At 43.3% G+C, this 20,316-nt stretch overlaps 1 protein-coding gene across 4 annotated transcripts in view; it reads left to right on the forward strand.

Annotated features, from left to right (window-relative positions):
- Positions 1–17,645, forward strand: part of PLEKHG1 (pleckstrin homology and RhoGEF domain containing G1) — a 251,373-nt gene extending 233,728 nt beyond the window's left edge. For 3 of the 4 annotated variants that reach the window (XM_055535956.1, XM_055535955.1, XM_055535954.1), the window contains 2 exons: positions 5,206–6,826; positions 14,080–17,645. In XM_055535956.1, the coding sequence (XP_055391931.1) occupies positions 5,206–6,826; positions 14,080–15,143 (2,685 nt within the window). In that variant the 3' untranslated portion in view covers positions 15,144–17,645. Of the gene's footprint in view, positions 1–5,205; positions 6,827–9,276; positions 10,704–14,079 lie in introns of those variants that run through there. The other variant, XM_055535957.1, reaches the window with a different exon arrangement.
- Positions 17,646–20,316: the final 2,671 nt, after the last annotated feature.

Genomic DNA, 20,316 nt, shown 5'->3' on the forward strand with positions numbered 1-20,316 from the left:
AGAAGGCTGAGCGCCGAAGAATTGATGCCTTTGAACTGTGGTGTTGGAGAAGACTCTTGAGAGTCCCTTGGACTGCAAGGAGATCCAACCAGTCCATCCTGAAGGAGATCAGCCCTGGGATTTCTTTGGAAGGAATGATGCTAAAGCTGAAATTCCAGTACTTTGGCCACCTCATGTGAAGAGTTGACTCATTGGAAAAGACTCTGATGCTGGGAGGGGTTGGGGCCAGGAGGAGAAGGGGATGACAGAGGATGAGATTGCTGCATTGCATCACTGACTCAATGGACGTGAGTCTGGGTGAACTCTGGGAGTTGGTGATGGACAGGGAGGCCTGGCATGCTACAATTCATGGGGTTGCAAAGAGTCGGACATGACTGAGCAACTGAACTGAACTGAACATATCCATATATGCGTGTATTTGTTTATTCCTAGTCCTCAAGTGGCCACAGTTTTACTATTTGGAAAAAAGTGAACAAAGGATTACATGACTAAGAAGACTTTTTATTGTTAAATCTTTAATAGAAAAATAACATTCAGGATAAAATTATATTCTTGCCCTCACTGATAGACAGACAGGCAGGTCAGTAGGCAGACAGACATATTAGTAGGTGAATACTCCAAGCTTCCATAGGCAGACAGAATATTAGTAGGTGGATATTCCAAGCTTCCATAAGCCTCTTATCCTTATCCATCAGAGGGCAGACAGAATGAAAACCACAATCATAGAAAATTAACCAAACTGATCACATGGACAACAGCCTTGTTTAACTCAATGAAACTATGAGCCATGCCATGTAGGGCCACCCAAGATGGACGGGTCATGGTGGAGAGTTCTGATAAAACGTGGTCCACTGGAGAAAGGAATGGCAAATCACATTAGTATTCTTGTCTTGAGAATCCCATGAACAGAATGAAAAGGCAAAAAGATAGAACACTGAAAGATGAACTCCCCAGGTCGGTAGGTGCCCAATATGCTACTGGAGATTAGTGGAGAAATAACTCCAGAAAGAATGAAGAGACAGAGCCAAAGCAAAAACAACACCCAGTTGTGGATTTGATTGGTGATGGAAGTAAAGTCCAATGCTGTAAGGAGCAATATGCATAGGAACCTGAGATGTTAGGTCCATGAATCAAGGCATATTGGAAATGGTCAAACAGGAGGTGGCAAAAGTGAGTATCAACATTTTAGGAATCAGTGAACTAAAATGGACTGGAATGGATGAATTTAACTCAGATGACCATTATATCTACTACTGTGGGCAAAAATACCTTAGAAGAAATGGAGTAGCCATCATAATCAACAAAAAGAGTCTGAAATGCAGTATTTGGATGCAATCTCAAAAATGACAGAATTATCTCTGTTCATTTCCAAGGCAAGTCATTCAGTATCACATTAATCCAAGTCTATGTTCCAGCCAGTAATGCTGAAGAAGCTGAAGTTGAACAGTTCTATGAAGACCCACAAAACCTTCTAGAACTAACACCCAAAAAAGATGTCCTTTTCATTATAGAAGACTGGAAAGCAAAAGTCGGAAGTCAAGATATACCTGGAGTGACAGGCAAATTTGGCCTTGGACTACAAAATGAAGCAGGTCAAAGGCTAACAGTTTTGCCAAGAGAATGCACTGGTCATAGTAAACACCCTCTTCCAACAACACAAGAGAAGACTACACATGGACATCACCAGATGGTCACCACCAAAATCAGATTGATTATATTCTTTGCAGCCAAAAATGGAGAAGTTCATACAGTCAGCAAAAACAAGACCAGGAGCTGACTGTGGCTCAGATCATGAGCTCCGTATTACAAAATTCAGACTTAAATTGAAGAAGGTAGGGAAAACCACTAGATCATTCAGCTATTACCTAAATCAAATCCATTACAATTATACAGTGAAAGTGACAAATAGATTCAAGGGATTAGATCTGATAGACAGAGTGCCTGAAGAACTATGGATGGAGGTTCATGACATTGTACAGGAGGCAGTGATAGAGACCATTCCCAAGAAAAAGAAATGCAAAAAGGCAAAATGGTTGTCTGAGGAGGACTTACAAATAGCTGAGAAAAGAAGCAAAGCGAAAAGACAAAGGAGAAAAGGAAAGATATACTTATTTGAATGCAGAGTTCCAAAGAATAGCAGGGAGAGATAAGAAAGCCTTCCTCAGCAATCAATGCAAAGAAATAGAGGAAAACAATAGAATGGGAAAAACCAGATATCTCTTCAAGAAAATTAGAGATACCAAGGGAACATTTCATACAAAGATGGGCACAATAAAGGACACAAATGGCATGGACCTAATAGAAGCAGAAGATATTAAGAAGAGGTGGCAAGAATACACAGAATTAGACAAAAAAAGATCTTCATGACCCAGATAACCATGATGGTGTGATCACTCACCTAGAGCCAGACATCCTGGAATGTGAAGTCAAGTGGGCCTTAGGAAGCATCACTATGAACAAAGCTAGTGGCGGTGATAGAATTCCAGTTGAGCTATATCAAATCCTAAAAGATGATGTTGTGAAAGTGCTGCACTCAATATGCTAGCAAATTTGGAAGACTCAGCAGTGGCCACAGGGCTGGAAAAGGTCAGGTTTCATTCCAATCTCAGAGAAAGGCAATGCCAAAGAATGTTCAAACTACTGCACAATTGCACTCATCTCACACGCTAGCAAAGTAATGCTCAAAATTCTCCAAGCCAGGCTTCAACAGTGCATGAACCATGAACTTCTAGATGTTCAAGCTGGATTTATCCCATCAGAGGAGCCAGAGATCAAATTGCCAACATCCACTGGATCACAGAAAAAGCAAGAGAGTTCCAGAAAAACATCTACTTCTGCTTTATTGACTACACCCAAGCCTTTGACTGTGTGGATCACAACAAACTGTGGAAAATTCTGAAAGAGTTGGGAATACCAGCCCACCTGACTTGCCTCCTGAGAAATCTATATGTAGGTCAAGAAGCAATAGCTGAATTGGACATAGAACAATAGACTGGTTCCAATCGGGAAAGGAGTATGTCGAGGCTGTATATTGTCACCCTGCTATTTAACTTGTATGCCAGAGTATGTCATGAGAAATGCCAGGCTGGATGAAGCACAAGCTGGAATCAAGATTGCCAGGAGAAATATCAATAACCTCAGATATGCAGATGATATCACCTTTATGGCAGAAAGCAAAGAAGAACTAAAAAGCCTCTTGATGAAAGTGAAAGAAGAGAGTAAAAAAGTTGGCTTAAAACTCAACATTCAGGAAACTAAGATCATGGTATCCAGTCCCATCTCTTCATGGGAAATAGATGGGAAAACAGTGGAAACAGTGACAGACTTCATTTTGGGGGGCTCCAAAATCACTGCAGATGGTGATTGCTGCCATGAAATTAAGACACTTGCTCCTTGGAAGAAAAGCTATGACCAACCTAGATAGCATATTAAAAAGCAGAGGCATGACTTTGTCAGCAAAGGTCCATCTAGTCAAAGCTATGGTTTTTCCAATGGTCATGTATGAATGTGATAGTTGGACTATGAAGAAAGCTGAGCACTGAAGAATTGATGCTTTTGAACTGTGGTGTTGGAGAAGACTTGTGAGAGTCCCTTGGACTGCAAGGAGATCCAACCAGTCCATCCTAAAGGAAATCAGTCCTGAATGTTCACTGGAAGGACTGATGCTGAAGCTGAAGCTCCAATACTTTGGTCAACTGATTCAAAGAACTAACTCATTGGAAAAGACCCTGATGCTGGGAAAGATTGAGGGCGGGAAGAGAAGGGGATGACAGAGGATGAGATGGTTAGATGACATCACCAATTCAATGGACATGAGTTTGAGTAAGCTCTGAGAGTTGGTGATGGACAGGGAAGCCTGGCGTGCTGCAGTCCATGGAGTCGCAAAGAGTCAGACACGATTGAGCCACTGAACTGAACTGAATTTCAGGGTAATAGGTATCCCAGTTTCATTGATCAGTGATGAAAAGTTCTTGTTAATTTGACATTTCCAATAGGTTATGCTGGTGTTTTGACCAGAAAATATGTCGCTGGTAATAATTAGGTTGAACCTGTCCTAACCCTTTCAACTCTTTGAAGCTAATCCCAATACCCACAGAGGATATCAGAGGGCAGTCCGCTCCCTGTATGCACAGTTGAGCTCCATCAGGAAAGGTTCCAAGTTATTAGAGACTCATTGTTCTCTCTGATTAAAAGTCATTAGTGTCACTCGTATTTACTTCCTAACAGACATCTAAATATTAATTAAATGTATTCTGAAAGAAAGTAAAAATTTCATTAGTTCAATAGTGGATTAAATTAACTTCCTGAAACAAAGGCTCTTTTGCCTAGAATCTATAAACCAAGGCAGTGCAAGTCAGGGTCATGCAGTTTCAGAGATTTAAAAGAAACTCTCAAAGGGCATAGTCAGATCACTGACAGAGGTGTTTCTGGTACACCAATAACCAGGATGAGACTGCTAAGGATCAAGCCCCAAAAAGAAACCAGATACCTTGGCCCTTGACACCTATATATGTTCATTTGTATAATGTTATTTTCCAAGAGCATATCAAAATGATTTGAAGTATCTGACAGTTTTCTGTATTTAGCTGATTCCCTGCAGTGGGATAAGGTGACCTGGGTTTGCATCCTAGCCTTTCCACTGATGAGGGAGAGTTAAGTTACTGAACCCTAAGAGCCTAAATGTGCTTACTGTGAAACTGGTACGTGCGTGCCTGTTTGCTACATTGCTTCAGTCATGTCCAACTTTTTGCAACCCTATAGACTGTAGCCCACCAGGCTCCTCTGTCCATGGGATTCTCCATGCAAGGATACTGGAGTGGGTTGCCATGCCCTGCTCCAGAGAATCTTCCTGACCCAGGGATCGAACCTGCATCTCCTGCAACTCCTGCTTTGCAGGCGGATTCTTTACCACTGAAACTGGTACAATCATATCCACTTCAAAGAGTGATTATGAACATGCAGTTTGGAGAACGTCTTCAAATAGCTGAGCCTATTTCTCAGTAAACATCAGTTCCTGATCTTTCTGCCCCTACTGCAAAATATCCAATGTGCTTTCAATTCAATTAAAAATCAACCATGTGTCCTGATGATTTTCTTTAAGAATATCACGTCTAGGGGGAAAGACAATGTATAAATACAGGAGACTATTCTGAATTACGTGACCTGTTGGGTGTAATTCAATAGGTATGTTTCTCTCATCCTCAGGTTTCCAGAGAGGAAGGGTCTCCCCAGTTGACTTCAGCAGGGCCCTCTCCTGCCCAGCGGAGCAGTCAGCCAAGCAGTTCAACCATCCTGAGCATGCTTCGTGGAGGCGGGGCTGTCAGAAACATCTGGACCGACCACCAGATCCGCCAAGCCCTGTTTCCCAGCCGAAGGTCGCAGGAGAACCAGGAGGATGAAGATGACTATCAGATGTTCCTGCCATCCTTCTCCTCCTCGGATCTGAACTCAGCCCAGCTGTGTGAAGATGGCACTTCTAGTCGACCTTGCAGTTGGCACATGGGACAAATCGAGTCCTTGGAGACCTCCAGCTCTGGCCACAGGATTGTGCGGCGGGCCAGCAGCGCTGGCGAGAGCAACACATGTCCCCCTGACATAAGAACTAGGGACAGTGGTGGTTCTCAGTACAGCTCCCGGAGGGAACTGCAGGGTGACCCTAAAACAGAGGGGCAGGACGGGACAACTCCCTACGGGTCCTCTATAGAGTTGACTATAGATGACATAGACCATGTCTATGACAACATAAGTTACGAGGACTTGAAACTGATGGTTGCTAAACGTGAAGATGCTGAAGTCAGTCCCCACAAACCAGTCAGGGACTCTGTTCGCCCCAAGAGTACCCCCGAGCTGGCCTTCTCCAAGAAGCCAGCAGGACCTGAGGAGGAGAGCACATTGCACCCCAGGAGAGATGGAGCCCTCCCGGCCGGGGAGGCCTGGAACCAAAGCGTGCACGACCTCCAGGTGATGGAGGAGAATGTCTATGACACCATTGCGCTCCCAGAGGCGCCCTCCCGGGACTTCAAGGGCAGCAGCCCGAAGCGTCCTGTAAGGAGCACCTTCCTGGGCTTGGAGGCCGACTTGGGGTGCTGTGATAGTCTGCGGGCCTCTGCTTCCCAGGACAGCCTCCAGTTCAGTGAGGACGAGGCGCCCTACCCGCCAGGCCCCTCCGATAACGATTATCTGAGTTTGCTCTATAACTCCTTCGGCTGCAACTTGGCCCTAGCAGATCGGTCCATCTCTGATAAACTGTCTGAAGAAGTAGATGAAATCTGGAATGACTTGGAAAATTACATCAAGAAAAACGAAGTGAAAGCCAGAGACCGGCTCCTGGCCGCGTTTCCGGTTAGCAAAGATGACGTGCAGGAGCGGCCGCTGGCGGGCAGCGCCCCGGAGCTGAGCGCGCGCTCCCCGCTCTCGCTGCCCGTGGGCCGGGCTCTCCTTGCGCCGCCCGCAGACAGGCCCGGGCCAGCCCCCTGCGCCCTGGACCGAGCCCCAGCCGCCAAAGACAGCTCCTGCCTGAGTCTCCACCGGCTGTCGCTGGCCAGTGACCTGCCGCCCACAGAAAGTCCCTATGATGTGGCCGGCGGCAGCCTGTCCCCAGCGGACCTAGAGAACCCTGAGCCCGGGCTGGACAATGTAGACAAGACCAGGAGCAGGGTTTTCCTGATGGCCAGGCAGTACAGTCAGAAGATCAAGAAGGCAAATCAGCTGCTAAAGGTGAAAAACCCAGAGCTGGAACAGACGCTCAGTAGCCAGCCACAGAAGCCCGCGCCCAAGGACCTGGCGGCCATCCTAGAAGAGAAGAGGCAGGGCGGGCCCGCCATCGGTAGGTCCCAAGCAGCCCTTCTCTTTCCGAGGACCGGCAGAAAGCCGCGCTCAGGTTCTAAATGCCCCTAGCGCTGTGAGGATGCTGCCACCCCGATGTTCATTCTCACAGCGAGACCACAGGCTCACTGACACGCAGACGAAGCACCCACCTCATCACACCAGTGGGCTGGAGGGTTTCCTGGAGTCTGTGACGTCATCACTCCAGATATACTGTTTGAAGCAGCTTTGTCTAATTTAATCTAAGGTTGAAAAATAGCCTTCAGTTTCACTGGTGGCATCTACAGCTTTTTCCCTGTGCATCAGTGTGTTAGAAGGAGTGGCTGGGTAGCGGAGTGAAGAGTTTAAGGTTTGGACACACATGGAATAGGATTGCTTTTTGCTCCAGAATCCCAGCAATAATGCCTATTCATCCTAACAAAGACAAAAAGGAGTCCCTTCTGCAGTTTTTTAAAAACTGTTCATACTAACGCAGCTGTTTTTCATTTGTTACTTTTTTTTAAATAGCTGCTATAATCCATCTGATACTATGTCATTTGGTATTCTCAGGTATGCTTCCAAGGAATTTAATTCTTTTAGTCAAGCCTCCTTTGGGGGCAGAACTAAACCAGGATCACAGGTGTGATATTGGTACCATTAGGGTTGAAAGAATGAGATAATCATGTTTGACTTTTTCTCTATTATAAAGAAGTACAGGGAATTCCCTGGTGGTCCTGTGGTTAGGACCTGACACTCTTACCACAGGGTCCCAAATCCAATCCCTGGTCAGGGAACTAAAATCCTGCTCGCCTCAGGACATGGGAAAAAATATACATATCCCCTGGCTAAATTACACAGGGTTCTTGGTGGAACCCGGGCATCTATGTGAATAAAGCTCAGGATTGTCATGGAAAGAAAAAAACCTGAGAGTGCTGTCACCTGAGGAGTTTTTCACCTCCAGATTCAGAGAGATTTCTGGGGTTAGGCTCAGGAATCTGAGTTTTGTAAACTGTGGACTTTCCATCCTATTTTTAAAAATCCCTACTGTAGATCTTCTGACTGAGAACTGCCTCTGTATCAAATGAGAGGAGACAGTTCTCCAATTAGAAGTAAAAACCAGATGACTCACTATCTGGGCATGTCTTGTTAATTGGCTTGATGGCAACATGGCTCATCTGGCCAGCTTGATGCCACTGACTTCCTGTCTTTGGGACTGCTTTCTTACGTGGGAACCAGAGAATAAGAAGCAGGTATCTGAGTCCTAAGTGAACTCAACAAGTTGCATGACCAAAATCTGTAGGGAAAAATTTTTTTAAGTTTGGGAATGTTTAAGAATTTTCATACAGTAAGATTTCTTAACATTTAGGGATGTTAAGCCCTGGAAATGTGACCTGAAGGATTTTACAAACTCTTTGACTTGTTCTTCTTTTTAAGTAAAATAAAGGTTAAAAGTGATGTTTATACAAATATGATAAAGGCTAGATCGCATATATTTTTCTCTTTGCAATAACATGCTTGAATTAATTCACGTCCCTTTTCCAACTCTAGTTTTGCTACACTGGTTTGTTATTACACGTAGAACAAGTGACTGAATTCCAGCTGCAGGCAGACTGTTTTAGAGCATAAATGGCATATTGGCAATGCAACCACTGACTGAATCCAGGCTATGGCACCTCAGAATGAGAGCAAATATAATAGTGAGGTTTCACTTGAGAATAGATTGATTAGGCCAGCACATTGTCCTTTAAAAAGAGGTAATTGCTTGAGGCACATTGTTTGGAATATGGACCATCCATTAACTATACAAAGTTCTAACCCTGGTAGAAGCCAGGTCTAAATACTGAATCATGAGAACTCAGGACAACTTTGAATAGTCCTTATGGTGGCTCAGAGGTTAAAGCGTCTGCCTGAAATGCAGGAGACCCGGGTTCGATCCCTGGGTCAGGAAGATCCCCTGCAGAAGAAAATGGCAACCCACTCCAGTAGTCTTGCCTGGAGAATCCCGTGGAGGGAGGAGCCTGGTGGGCTACAGTCCATGGGGCCGCGAAGAGTTGGACACGACTGAGCGACTTCACTTTCACGTTTACCCACCTTTTAAATATTAAGTAGATTTCCCTTTGGGGTTTTCGTTTGCTTTTTTCCCCACTTTTGGCTTGTTCTTTTTGTTTTGCCTACTGCTGTCTTCCTGGGCTCCTGTAGGATCTTTTTATTTTTCAGCTCTGTGTCTGGGCCCTTTCTCCACGTGGTGGGCTACCATCAACATGCTCTCTAAGAAAGAGATCTCTCCAGAGTCACCTTCTGAGAGTGGTGTCTCCCCCTGCTGGCTGGCGGGAGTATGTCCCTAGGGCCCGCCTCCTCTCAGACCTGAGGACTCTTCCATCTGGGTGGATCGAGACCACTTCCTGTGCCCACCAGGCTTTCAATCAGTTGACATGATGACTCCTTTTCTCTCTCTTGTTTATCTGGGCACAGGACGTCGTAATCGAATGGACCGATTCTCCAGACTTCTCCGTATGGGCCTTGCCACTTTGCCAGGAGCTTGCTCTCGGTGTTGTGCGGAAGGAGGAACGCCCTATTCACCTGCTGAAACTCTCCAGCACCTTTATTGAACTCTCTAGCCGGGGTCTACAGGCCCCGGGCCGGGCCACACTTCCGCCTATAAGTCACCCAACCAGGTCTAGTCCCTCCCACCTTTTGGAGCGCATGCTGGCCATCTTGTCCCATCAGGCCTTCCTCCTGACAGTCTTAGAGACCAAAGAAGCTTTGGGTTCCCTTCCCACCCACCACACACACAATTTTTTTTTTTTTTTTTTTGGTGATATTTTATGTGGGAGAAGACTCCATACAGGTTTGAGGAATTTTCCTCCTTGTATAAAGTAAGAAAGGCAAAATAACATCTTGTTCTCTACACCCAAGCCACATCAGAAGCATCGATTTTAATCCTGCCTTGAAAATATTCTATTTCATACTTCTATCAATAAGAATCACTTCAAATTTTTGTCTGGAACGACAAGAATTTTCCCTTCTAAACTTACAAAAAAGAAATAAACCTGGGCTTGTAGAATAGTGATAATGTACTTGGTCTATAAGGACTGTTAATGCCTGAACTAAGAAAGAGGAAGAATGTTGATCCCCCTGACTTCTACTAAGTTTTCTAGGCTAGAGGTGTCATCTTGAGCTGGCTATTTCCGATATGTCTGACTAAGGGACTCTATTTCATGACAGCCCATTGCTCTGAAAGCTTGTCTCACCTTCTTGTTAGCATCAGGCAAGTTATAGACTTTCTTAGAATGTCAAGCTGAGACCAAAAAGACACACACACTAGATAGTCACAGAAAATTGTCTACTTATGAGATACTTTTTATTCCAAATTTATAAATGGTCAGCTTTCTATTATCTGAAGATAAATTGTGCCCATTATGAGTTGTATAAAATATATATATTTACATAGCATTTTACTAACACCTGTTGTTCTGCTTCTCCTTTTCCTGCTAAACCTGAATTCTTGGCTGCCTTTCCAGTCTTTGTGGTATAGTCTTAAGGAAGGCACCTTTATGTTTAACATATTAGAATGAACAGAGGCTGTCCAAAAATTCTGAGTAATCAAGTAGTTCTTGAGACCAATTTCTATCCAGAACTATGTTTTGATTTCTGTGGGGATTGTCCTGTGGCGGAGTAGATGGAATAATAAACCAGCTTAGATAAAACAGCTACCAACACAAGATTGTGTGCACGAATGCATATATACATATACAAGCACCAGCTAAATATTATGGTGCATACTAGTATATAAGACTTCAGAGAAATAAGTTAGAAAAGGATCTATAGAAGTGATAGGGCTTATAGAGGGTCTTAAGAGGTAAATTGATTAAGGACTTGATTAAGAAAAGGAAGAAGAACTGTGATAAAGAAGGAAAAAGCATGAGAAATACTGTGACTATTTTGAATAATATGGTTTGAGATTTTTCTGGGGTTTTGTTGAGATGTTCTGAAACTCAAGAGCTAACAGTTCTTATAAGACTTTGGAGTTAAATTTTGGTGCTGCAGTAGTTTAACTGAATTTTTAAAATTAGCCCTCACTGCTCTCTCCCAAATTGTCATTTTCTTGGAAGCTTGTGAAAGTACAGAGCCTTCCTAATTCAGCTGTAGCACCAGGCTCAGAGCCATGGCGTAGGTGAGAATGGCTCAGGAAGAACCATCTTGACTTTCAGGTGGGACTGCTTACCAAAGACAGGCCTAAAGTTCCAGCTGACATTGGCTGGGTTTCATAGTTGACTAAACGTTGTATATTTCAGGATGGGTAAGTCCATGTAGGTTTTCAGTCTCTTAAGGGGTTCAGTTCAGTTCAGTTCAGTCGCTCAGTTGTGTCCAACTCTTTGCGACCCCATGAATCGCAGCACGCCAGGCCTCCCTGTCCATCACCAACTCCCGGAGTTCACTCAGACGCACGTCCATCGAGCCAGTGATGCCATCCAGCCATCTCATCCTCTGTCGTCCCCTTCTCCTCCTGCCCTCAATCCCTCCCAGCATCAGAGTCTTTTCCAATGAGTCAACTCTTCACATGAGGTGGCTAAAGTACTGGAGTTTCAGCTTTAGCATCATTCCTTCCAAAGAACACCCAGGACTGATCTCCTTCAGAATGGACTGGTTGCATCTCCTTGCAGTCCAAGGGACTCGCAAGAGTCTTCTCCAATACCACAGTTCAAAAGCATCAATTCTTCAGTGCTCAGCCTTCTTCACAGTCCAACTCTCACATCCATACATGACCACAGGAAAAACCATAGCCTTGACTAGACGGACCTTTGTTGGCAAAGTCCTGTCTCTGCTTTTCAATATGCTATCTAGGTTGGTCATAACTTTCCTTCCAAGGAGTAAGTGCCTTTTAATTTCATGGCTGCAGTCACCATCTGCAGTGATTTTGGAGCCCAGAAAAATAAAGTCTGACACTGTTTCCACTGTTTCCCCATCTATTTCCCATGAAGTGATGGGACCGGATGCCATGATCTTCGTTTTCTGAATGTTGAGCTTTAAGCCAACTTTTCAACTCTCCACTTTCACTTTCATCAAGAGGCTTTTTAGTTCCTCTTCACTTTCTGCCATAAGGGTGGTGTCATCTGCATATCTGAGGTGATTGATATTTCTCCCAGCAATCTTGATTCCAGCTTGTGTTTCTTCCAGTCCAGCATTTCTCATGATGTACTCTGCATATAAGTTAAATAAGCAGGGTGACAATATACAGCCTTGATGGACTCCTTTTCCTATTTGGAACCAGTCTGTTGTTCCATGTCCAGTTCTAACTGTTGCTTCCTGACCTGCATCCAAGTTTCTCAAGGGGCAGGTCAGGTGGTCTTGTATTCCATCTCTTTCAGAATTGTCCACAGTTGATTGTGATCCACACAGTCAAAGGCTTTGGCATAGTCAATAAGGCAGAAATAGATGTTTTTCTGGAACTCGCTTGCTTTTTCCATGATCCAGCAGATGTTGGCAATTTGATCTCTGGTTCCTCTGTCTTTTCTAAAACCAGCTTGAACATCAGGAAGTTCACAGTTCATGTATTGTTGAAGCCTGGCTTGGAGAATTTTGAGCATTACTTTACTAGCATGTGAGATGAGTGCAATTGTGCGGTAGTTGGAGCATTCTTTGGCATTGCCTTTCTTTGGGATTGGAATGAAAACTGACCTTTTCCAGTCTTAAGGGGTTACCAAATCTTAGTTGGTATCAAGAGTCTTTACTATGCCCTTTAAGGAGTTCAAGTTTTTGTTGCTAGATATTCTAAGCTAATAATCTCTGTCCTTCAAAGGAATTTGGACTCAAAAGTCTAAAGGATCTGAATAAATGCAGGGCCTAAAATGAGAAGATAAACACTATTTATCCTGATTCCGGGGACAAAGGGGCAAGTAATTCTGAGGAAGTTTCAGCACCATGTTGTCTGTCCTCACAGAAGACAAACTTGAAAGAAATGGCAAGAGCTCAACTAAATGTTTAGTTTAACTTCAAGGAATGATTTACTAGAAATGGCTTCAAGTAGGAGATATGCTGTCTCTTCCTGGTCCTTATATACAGGATAGATAGCTTCCTTTCATGGGGACTTTCTAGATGTGTTCTGAGCGATTTATAGGATTCATGGAATTCTTGGATGCTACAGTGGTCATATGGGTACCTGGACCGGGAGGCGGGGGGAGACAACGTATGAAATTGATGTGTCTGGGCTCTCTCTTCTAGATCATTCCTGACCCAACAGAATTCTCTATCCATATCTTGGTTCTGTTAATGTCTTTAGAAGTGTCTGTACTCTCAGACTTCCCTGGTGGTTAAGACTCTCTGCTTCTACTTCAGGGAACAGGGGTTTGGTCTCCAGGCTAGGGAACTAAGATCCCACATGCCACCTGGCAGAGCCAAAAAGCAAAAATTGATAAATGGAAACGTCTGCACTCAGAAGTGGAGCAGAGAGGATAGTGGCCTCATAGCTTAATCTGAAATGGCAATAGCTTTCATGGAAATGGTGGTAAAATCCTGTCCTGTAACCAGTACTAGAGAGCATTATATTATGGATTATATGTACAGGATGATTCATTCTTAATGTCTTGAAAGCCAAGACATTAAGACTTGGAAGACTTGTCTTGGAAAACTTCAGTGGCCTGCTTCTCAGTGATGGGAAAGGAGATGTGGGTCATTCGGGACGTGTGGTCTTGAAGTCCTGGAAGTAAGGACCTCCTGTCATCATCCCCAGACAGTGGCAGTGGGGGGCTGCCTGGAAACAGAAAGTACAGAAACAGCCGCTAGAAGCAGACTCTTCCGGTAGTAGTAGTCTGAGAGCAGCCAAGCCTGGTGAGACAGGGTTAGTAGCCATTGCACAGTGGGTGTGCTTCTTTTAATGACTACTTGAGTTATTTTTTGTTGACCAGGGTTTAAATGCTGACTTTCTTATTTTTATGATGCCTGTGTTTAGCACTGACACTATTCCATGCTCGTAAAAAACACTAGAAATTTTCATTACGAACAGGGAACCCTTGCAGACCTGCTGTTGAAATAAAATAACCCAGAATTAGGTCAAATTAAATGAAGTTTTAGGTGGCTTTTTTTAATTAGACTGTGTTAGTTTAATTAATTAATTTAATTTGTGTTGCTTAGCATTTAATTTCTCATCCTCAAACTTTAAAGTCCTGTCTACTGTTTAAATATTTTAAATATGTTATTAGAACGTTCTTAGTTTTTTAATCTTCACATGCAGAAATGATTCTGTGTATATTTATTGTTTTAATACTTTCCTTCCAGGTGCCAGGATTGCTGAGTATTCCCAACTGTATGACCAGATTGTATTCAGAGAGACCCCCTTTAAGACTCAGAAGGATGGCTGGGCCAGCCCTCAAGACCCCTCCAACCTCAGCTCTGCATCACCTTCCCACGCCCAGCAAGGTAGTGAGAACTGGCTTTTGCATTCAACCTATAGTAACGGAGAGTTAGCTGACTTCTGTCCCTGGCCAGAGCAAGACTTAAAGTCAAAATATCCCATCTTCGAGATCAATACAAGAAGTACCCCAAAACAACTGTCCGCAGCTTGCTCCGTGCCTTCTCTTCAAACCTCCGACCCTCTACTGGGCGCCATGCAGAGACACAGCGTGGTGGTCAGCCAGCCAAACAAAGAGAACTCCTGCCAGGGCCATCTTTACAACTCTCTGGGTCGGAAAGGAATCAGTGCTAAATCTCAGCCTTATAACAGGTCCCAATCATCTTCCTCCATCCTGATAAACAAGTCTGCAGACTCCATCAACTACCCTAGTGAAGTGGCAAAGAAGCAGCCTGTCTCTCTACACAGAAGTTCAAGGTGGGAGAGTCACCAGGACTTGCTCCCAAGCATTGCTGACTCAGGTCAACAGGGCCTTGAAAAACGCTCAGATCTCACACTCCAGGACTCGCAGAAAGTTCTGGTAGTGAATAGAAATTTACCTTTAAGTGCTCAAATAGCTACCCAGAACTATTTTTCCAATTTCAAAGAGACTGAAGGAGACGAAGATGACTATGTGGAGATCAAGTCAGAAGAAGATGAGTCTGAGTTAGAACTGTCTCACAGTCGGAGGAGGAAATCTGACCCAAAGATTACAGACGCTGACTTTGCAGATAACGTCTGCAGCCACACGACTTCTTACTCTTTGAATAGTCCGTGCACTCCAAAAAAGCCAGTAAGTGGCAAACTTGGGATTTCGCCGTATCTGACGCCATACAATGATCCCAACCAACTGAATGACTATCTCTGGAAGGGGCCATCTCCCAATCAGCAAAATATTGTCCAGTCTCTTAGGGAAAAATTCCAGTGTCTTAGTTCAAGCAGCTTTGCCTAAAGGTTCTTAAGAGTAGCTGTCTCAATTAACTTCTTACTATGCTTGTGAGTTACAGATTCTGAGAGGTGTTTTGTATGCACCAGATTAAAACAACTTTGTAATAACCAGAGATGTAAAATATACTTTCTTTAATAGCACAATTTTTTGAAACGTCTGGCGATCAGCCAGGATTGTACTGTAGCCAGCGTCAGCACGTAACACTGTTTTATGATGCTGATGGTCTTCATGTTTCATGTAAGTCAATCTTCCTTGAAAATTTTTAGACTTTTTTTTTTTAACATGATGGCCATGGTATTTTTTTCCCCCTCTCCTGACAATTAGTACTAAGACTTTAAGAAATACAATAATCCTCTCCTATTACCTGGACGCCACTAGTTAGTTTTATCCTAGGACTCAGAGGCGACAAGGAAGGAAAAAGAAAGGAAACTAAAGCCGTTTAAAGGATCATGCTTACTGTGACATTTCTGTTAAATTCATGACAAGACCCTAGAAAACCTCAAATGAGGGATCTCTAATCAGAATATTGTCTAGATACCCATTTTAGGGTTTCTGTGCTGACTTCCTTACATCAGGTCATTATAGTGCAGAAAGTGTGTAATTATTGGAAATTAGAATGTAATATGACCAATCTTCTATAAGCAAAAATTCTTATCTGTATTCCTGAACAAAGCCTGAAGAATGTGCTGCTCATGATGTATTTTATGTTCCATGGGGTTAAATGAATGATTCCCTTAATGGTTTAAAACCAAGTGCAAGAAAATACAAATCAACTTACTAGAAAAGATGGGTTGACACCTGGGTACCACTTCATTATCTCATCATGTGACAGTTGGGGGTAGGGAGCAGATAGAAACCTCCCCTACTTTTTATGCCTGTTTTTAATCAACACAAAGTAAACCATAAGCTAAAACAGTGTCCTTTACACCTAGCCTTCCCAGAGCAGCTGTGCAGATGTCCTTTCATGAGTCTTGTGCTCATCCCGATAACCTGAACCCAGCCTTGAGGATTCTATTGATGGCCGTGAAATTTATTTTCTAATCCAGACGTAATATGGCAGTCTTTTTTCATTGTTTGGGGGCATACAGAAGAGCAGAATCTTTGGTCACTAAGTTCTGACTAGTCATATCTTACTTTCATGTTGTGATCGTGGCCTTTAAATAGCAGTTCATTGTGATATTATGACTGATATAACTCTTTATGGAAGGGAACAGAAAAACAAAAGCAAGACCTTGTGAGTGAAACACAAAATTAAAGAAGCTGAAGAGAAAAATGGTAGCGGATTTATTGCTGCTTTCTAAAAATATTTTATTGAAGACTTCAGTCAATGAAAAAAGAATATTTTCTCAAACAGTGGCCTTTGCATTCTCATTTTAGCTACATTCTGTGGTCCCTTCCCCACCCTCTGTTTTCATCTTAAAAGATATGCTAATCTTTTAGCATATAGCATATAGCGTATAGGGAAATGGGATCTGGGCTTTTCATTTAAAGATAAGCAATGATGTTGATTTGAATCAGTACTTTGAGTCATCTTAGCATAATTCCTTTTTCTCTTTAAGTGCTATGCCTCTTGTACTTAAGAACATAAAATGTGACCATCCTTATACACAGGTACCTAATGCATTCCTTTTCTAAGTAACAAAAAGATAACCCATATCTTCTTTTTCCATACTGTACTTTCTTCTTGTAGCTTATAAAACAAAGTTCATATTGACGAACAGTTTTCTGGAAACATTTCTTCTTTCATGGCCTTTCTTTAAACATAACATGAGTTTTCAAGATGAAGCAGTATCAGAAAAGAGAAGCATTGTAACAGTGTGGATTCTCAGACTTGCTAGAGATATGTGTAAATGTGTTTACAAAACAAAGTTACCTGACTTTCTTGTCCCAGGAACACAGTTTCCCAGTTCTGCTTTTTAGTTTGTAAGACGCAAATTCTGTATTATCCATATACTCTGGTGTCTTACTCTCAGAAATTATTAATTCTCCACACCAGTCCTGTTGCACGACTTTGATATTACTTATAGGAATACACCCTGCTGCACGAAGGCTGCTGTCTTACTGTATAAAATGTCTGTATGGTTGTCTTTAGGTTCTAGGACAAATCTGTAGTTCTGTACACCCCTTCCGTCAGCCAGGATGCAGATTTTGAGATCTGTGTGTACATATATCATCAGGTTCATATTTTCCCTCAAAGTTATCCATTGAGTGCTCTTGTTTAAAATAGTTTCAAAAAAAAAAAGTTTCTTCGGGAGGTGGGGTAGGGATGTATATAATTGCAGGGAAAGAGTTATATGTACTTAAGTGTATGTCAAGTTCTTATTAGGTCTCTGTACTGAAGATTTAATTGTTTTTGTAAGTTCACTTTTCACCTACTCTGTTCTTTGTGCAAAAAAAAAAAAAAAAAACCCATGCATCTTGGAAAACAGTTTAAATACTGTATATAAGATAATGAAAGTTAGTAATGCTCATTATTTAATAAAGTTTGTAAAATACAAAGCAAAATACAGTGTGAATTAGTGTGTTGATTCTAGAAAGATCGAGATTTGTCTGAATTATACTACTGTACTACTTTGCCTCATCTTAGAAAATAATTAGAAAATGTGTAGAAAATAATTCAGGGTGGAATTCCCTGGTGAATCAGTGGCTAGGACTCCATGCTTCTGTTGCACGTGGGGCACAGATCTGACCCCTGGTCAGAGAAATAAGATCACACATGCCTCTCAGTGTGGCCAAAAGAGAGAGAGAGAGAAGAAAAGAAGTGTTATGATGATGTAACAGCAGCCTGTGACAGACCATTTTCTGTATCTTTTGATTACTTTTCAAATATTAAATTTAGCCTGAAAAATTCCCTTTAGGCTAAGTGCCTGTCCTAATGACTGGCTTTCACGGTGAGAGAAGATCCTAGAACAGCCTAGCAGGCAGTGGTGGGATTGAAGGCAGGTGAGATAGAGGAGATGGGCCCAGAATGCTGAGATATTCTCAGTGCCAACAGGCAAACTTCTCTAATTTACCCGGTGATGCAAGCCCATGGGCAAAGCCCACTTTGTGTATCTGTGATAAACAACAAAACTTGATTTTCCTGACCATGGCTTATTCACAATGCGTCATACAATAGGAAAGGAAGAGAAGAAAGCAGTTTCACTTTATTATTTCTAAAACCATATTTATTCAGCTCAAACGTAAGAGAACAGGGTGGGGATAGCAAGTAAATCATCCGCTCTATGGGGCAAACACAAGCCTTCAGGTATCTTACTGTTTGTATGGCAAGGTGTGCATGTGTGTTAAGTCACACTTCAGCTATGTCTGACTCTCTGTGACCCTGTGGACTGTAGCCCATCAAATTCCTCTGTCCCTGAGATTCTCCAGGCAAGAATACTGGAATGGGTTGCCATGCCCTCCTCCAGGGGATCTTCCCGACTCAGGGATGGAATCCATGCCTCTTATGTCTCCCGCATTGGCAGCCAGATTCTTTACCACTAGCATAAGCTGGGAAGCCCCAAGGCAAGGTATGGCTGTCCACACAAGCATCCCAAGACCACGGGTAAGCAAATTCCTTCATGTATATACTAGTGAAATCAGAGGCTGTAAACTGGTGACCCGGAGTCTGAATCTGGTTTTCACAATTTTAAAAAGTTTTAACATAAAAATCCAAATTTTCACCTTCTTTAAAAAGAAAAAAATAGATCAAGTCTCTTTGGGCCTGGATTCTGATGAGGTGACTCTGAGATCTGAGGATGGAATTTAAAGGTGAGTATCATCCTAAAAGGTGGTGACGTAAGCAGATAAGGTGGTGTGTCCCCAGAGAAAGAGAAACAGGTGTGGCTTTCTTGATAGAAGCCATTTTTGGCCTAAGCCATTTTGGGATCTAAGCCTGGCCAAAATGCTTGCCCTTGAGCAGGTCTCAGTAACTAATGCTCTCCAGGGAACAAAAGTGCGGCTTTCCATGCGGCAAAGTGGTAAAGAATCCACCCGCCAATGCAGAAGACAGAAAAGACTCTAGTTTGACCCCTGGGTTTAAAAGAACCCCTGGAGTAGGAAATAGCAGCCCACTCCAGTATTCTTGCCTGGAGAATCCCATGGACAGAGGAGCCTGGCAGGCTACAGTCCAGGGGTCACAAAGAGTCGGACACGACTGAGCAAACACACAACAACAGGGAACAGAAGTACAGATTGTTATTAGGCAGGAGAAGTAACACTATCAGAGACAGTATGTGAGTTGGGTAGGGCCTGCCAGTTCTCTTTCAATGGTAAAGATCAGCCTGAAGCACTCAACCACCGAAGCAGATCAACCAGAACATAAGGGATGGTGATGTTGACCTAGCTTCTTATCAGGTTGTCTTGCCAGTCTTCCGCATTTTCAGACTTGTTCACCTCTATCCTCCTAAGTCTTAGCCAGCATAATACTTCTAAACACAGACAGAATCAAATCTTGCACAAAGGCCCTCAAACCTGTCTCGGCCTTTGTAGGAGCTGCTCCTTTTGCATGCATGGCCTTCCCACTACCATTCAGGACAGAACCTGCCCAGTCCTCAACATTCAGCTCAAAAATCACGATTAAGAACTGTGGAGGGTGGGAGGTTTTACTCAGCTTGCACACTAACAAGTTAGCCTGCCTCCGCATCAGAGGTCATGACCACTTTCAGCAGGACAGGCAGCATGAGCTTCTCATTTGCATTGGTTTCCCTTGCTTCTCCAAGGCCCACAGGGGCCTGCAGAGAAGCTACGCTCTGCCCAGATATGCACAGTGGGGTGGTTTTGTTAGGTAGTTAGACATTAACAACAAGGATGTGACAGAGGCAAAAAAGAAAAGCAAGAGGGGAATAATCAAGCTAAGCCCCAACAATCTGGGGACCCTCCCCAGACAGTAGCAGCAAAGAGGTGATGGTGGCTAAAGAAGGGAAGGAAGCAGTCCAGCTAGTCCCCACCTTGGAGACCCTCTCCTGTCCTCACCCAGGACAACGGAAACTGTGATCAGCTGGTGGGCAATTTATCTTGATAAAGACGGAGCACAGAAACAGGAGAGAACATCCCTGGGCTGCACATGCTGTGTGTGTGTGTGTGTGTGTTCTCAGTCATGTCTAACTCTTTGTGACCCCATGAACTGCAGCCTGCCAGGCACCTCTGTCCATAGGATTCTCCAGGCAAGCATACTGGAGTGGGTTGCCATTTCCTA

Source organism: Bubalus kerabau, chromosome 9, assembly GCF_029407905.1.
Source record: "Bubalus kerabau isolate K-KA32 ecotype Philippines breed swamp buffalo chromosome 9, PCC_UOA_SB_1v2, whole genome shotgun sequence".
NCBI lineage: Eukaryota > Metazoa > Chordata > Mammalia > Artiodactyla > Bovidae > Bubalus > Bubalus kerabau.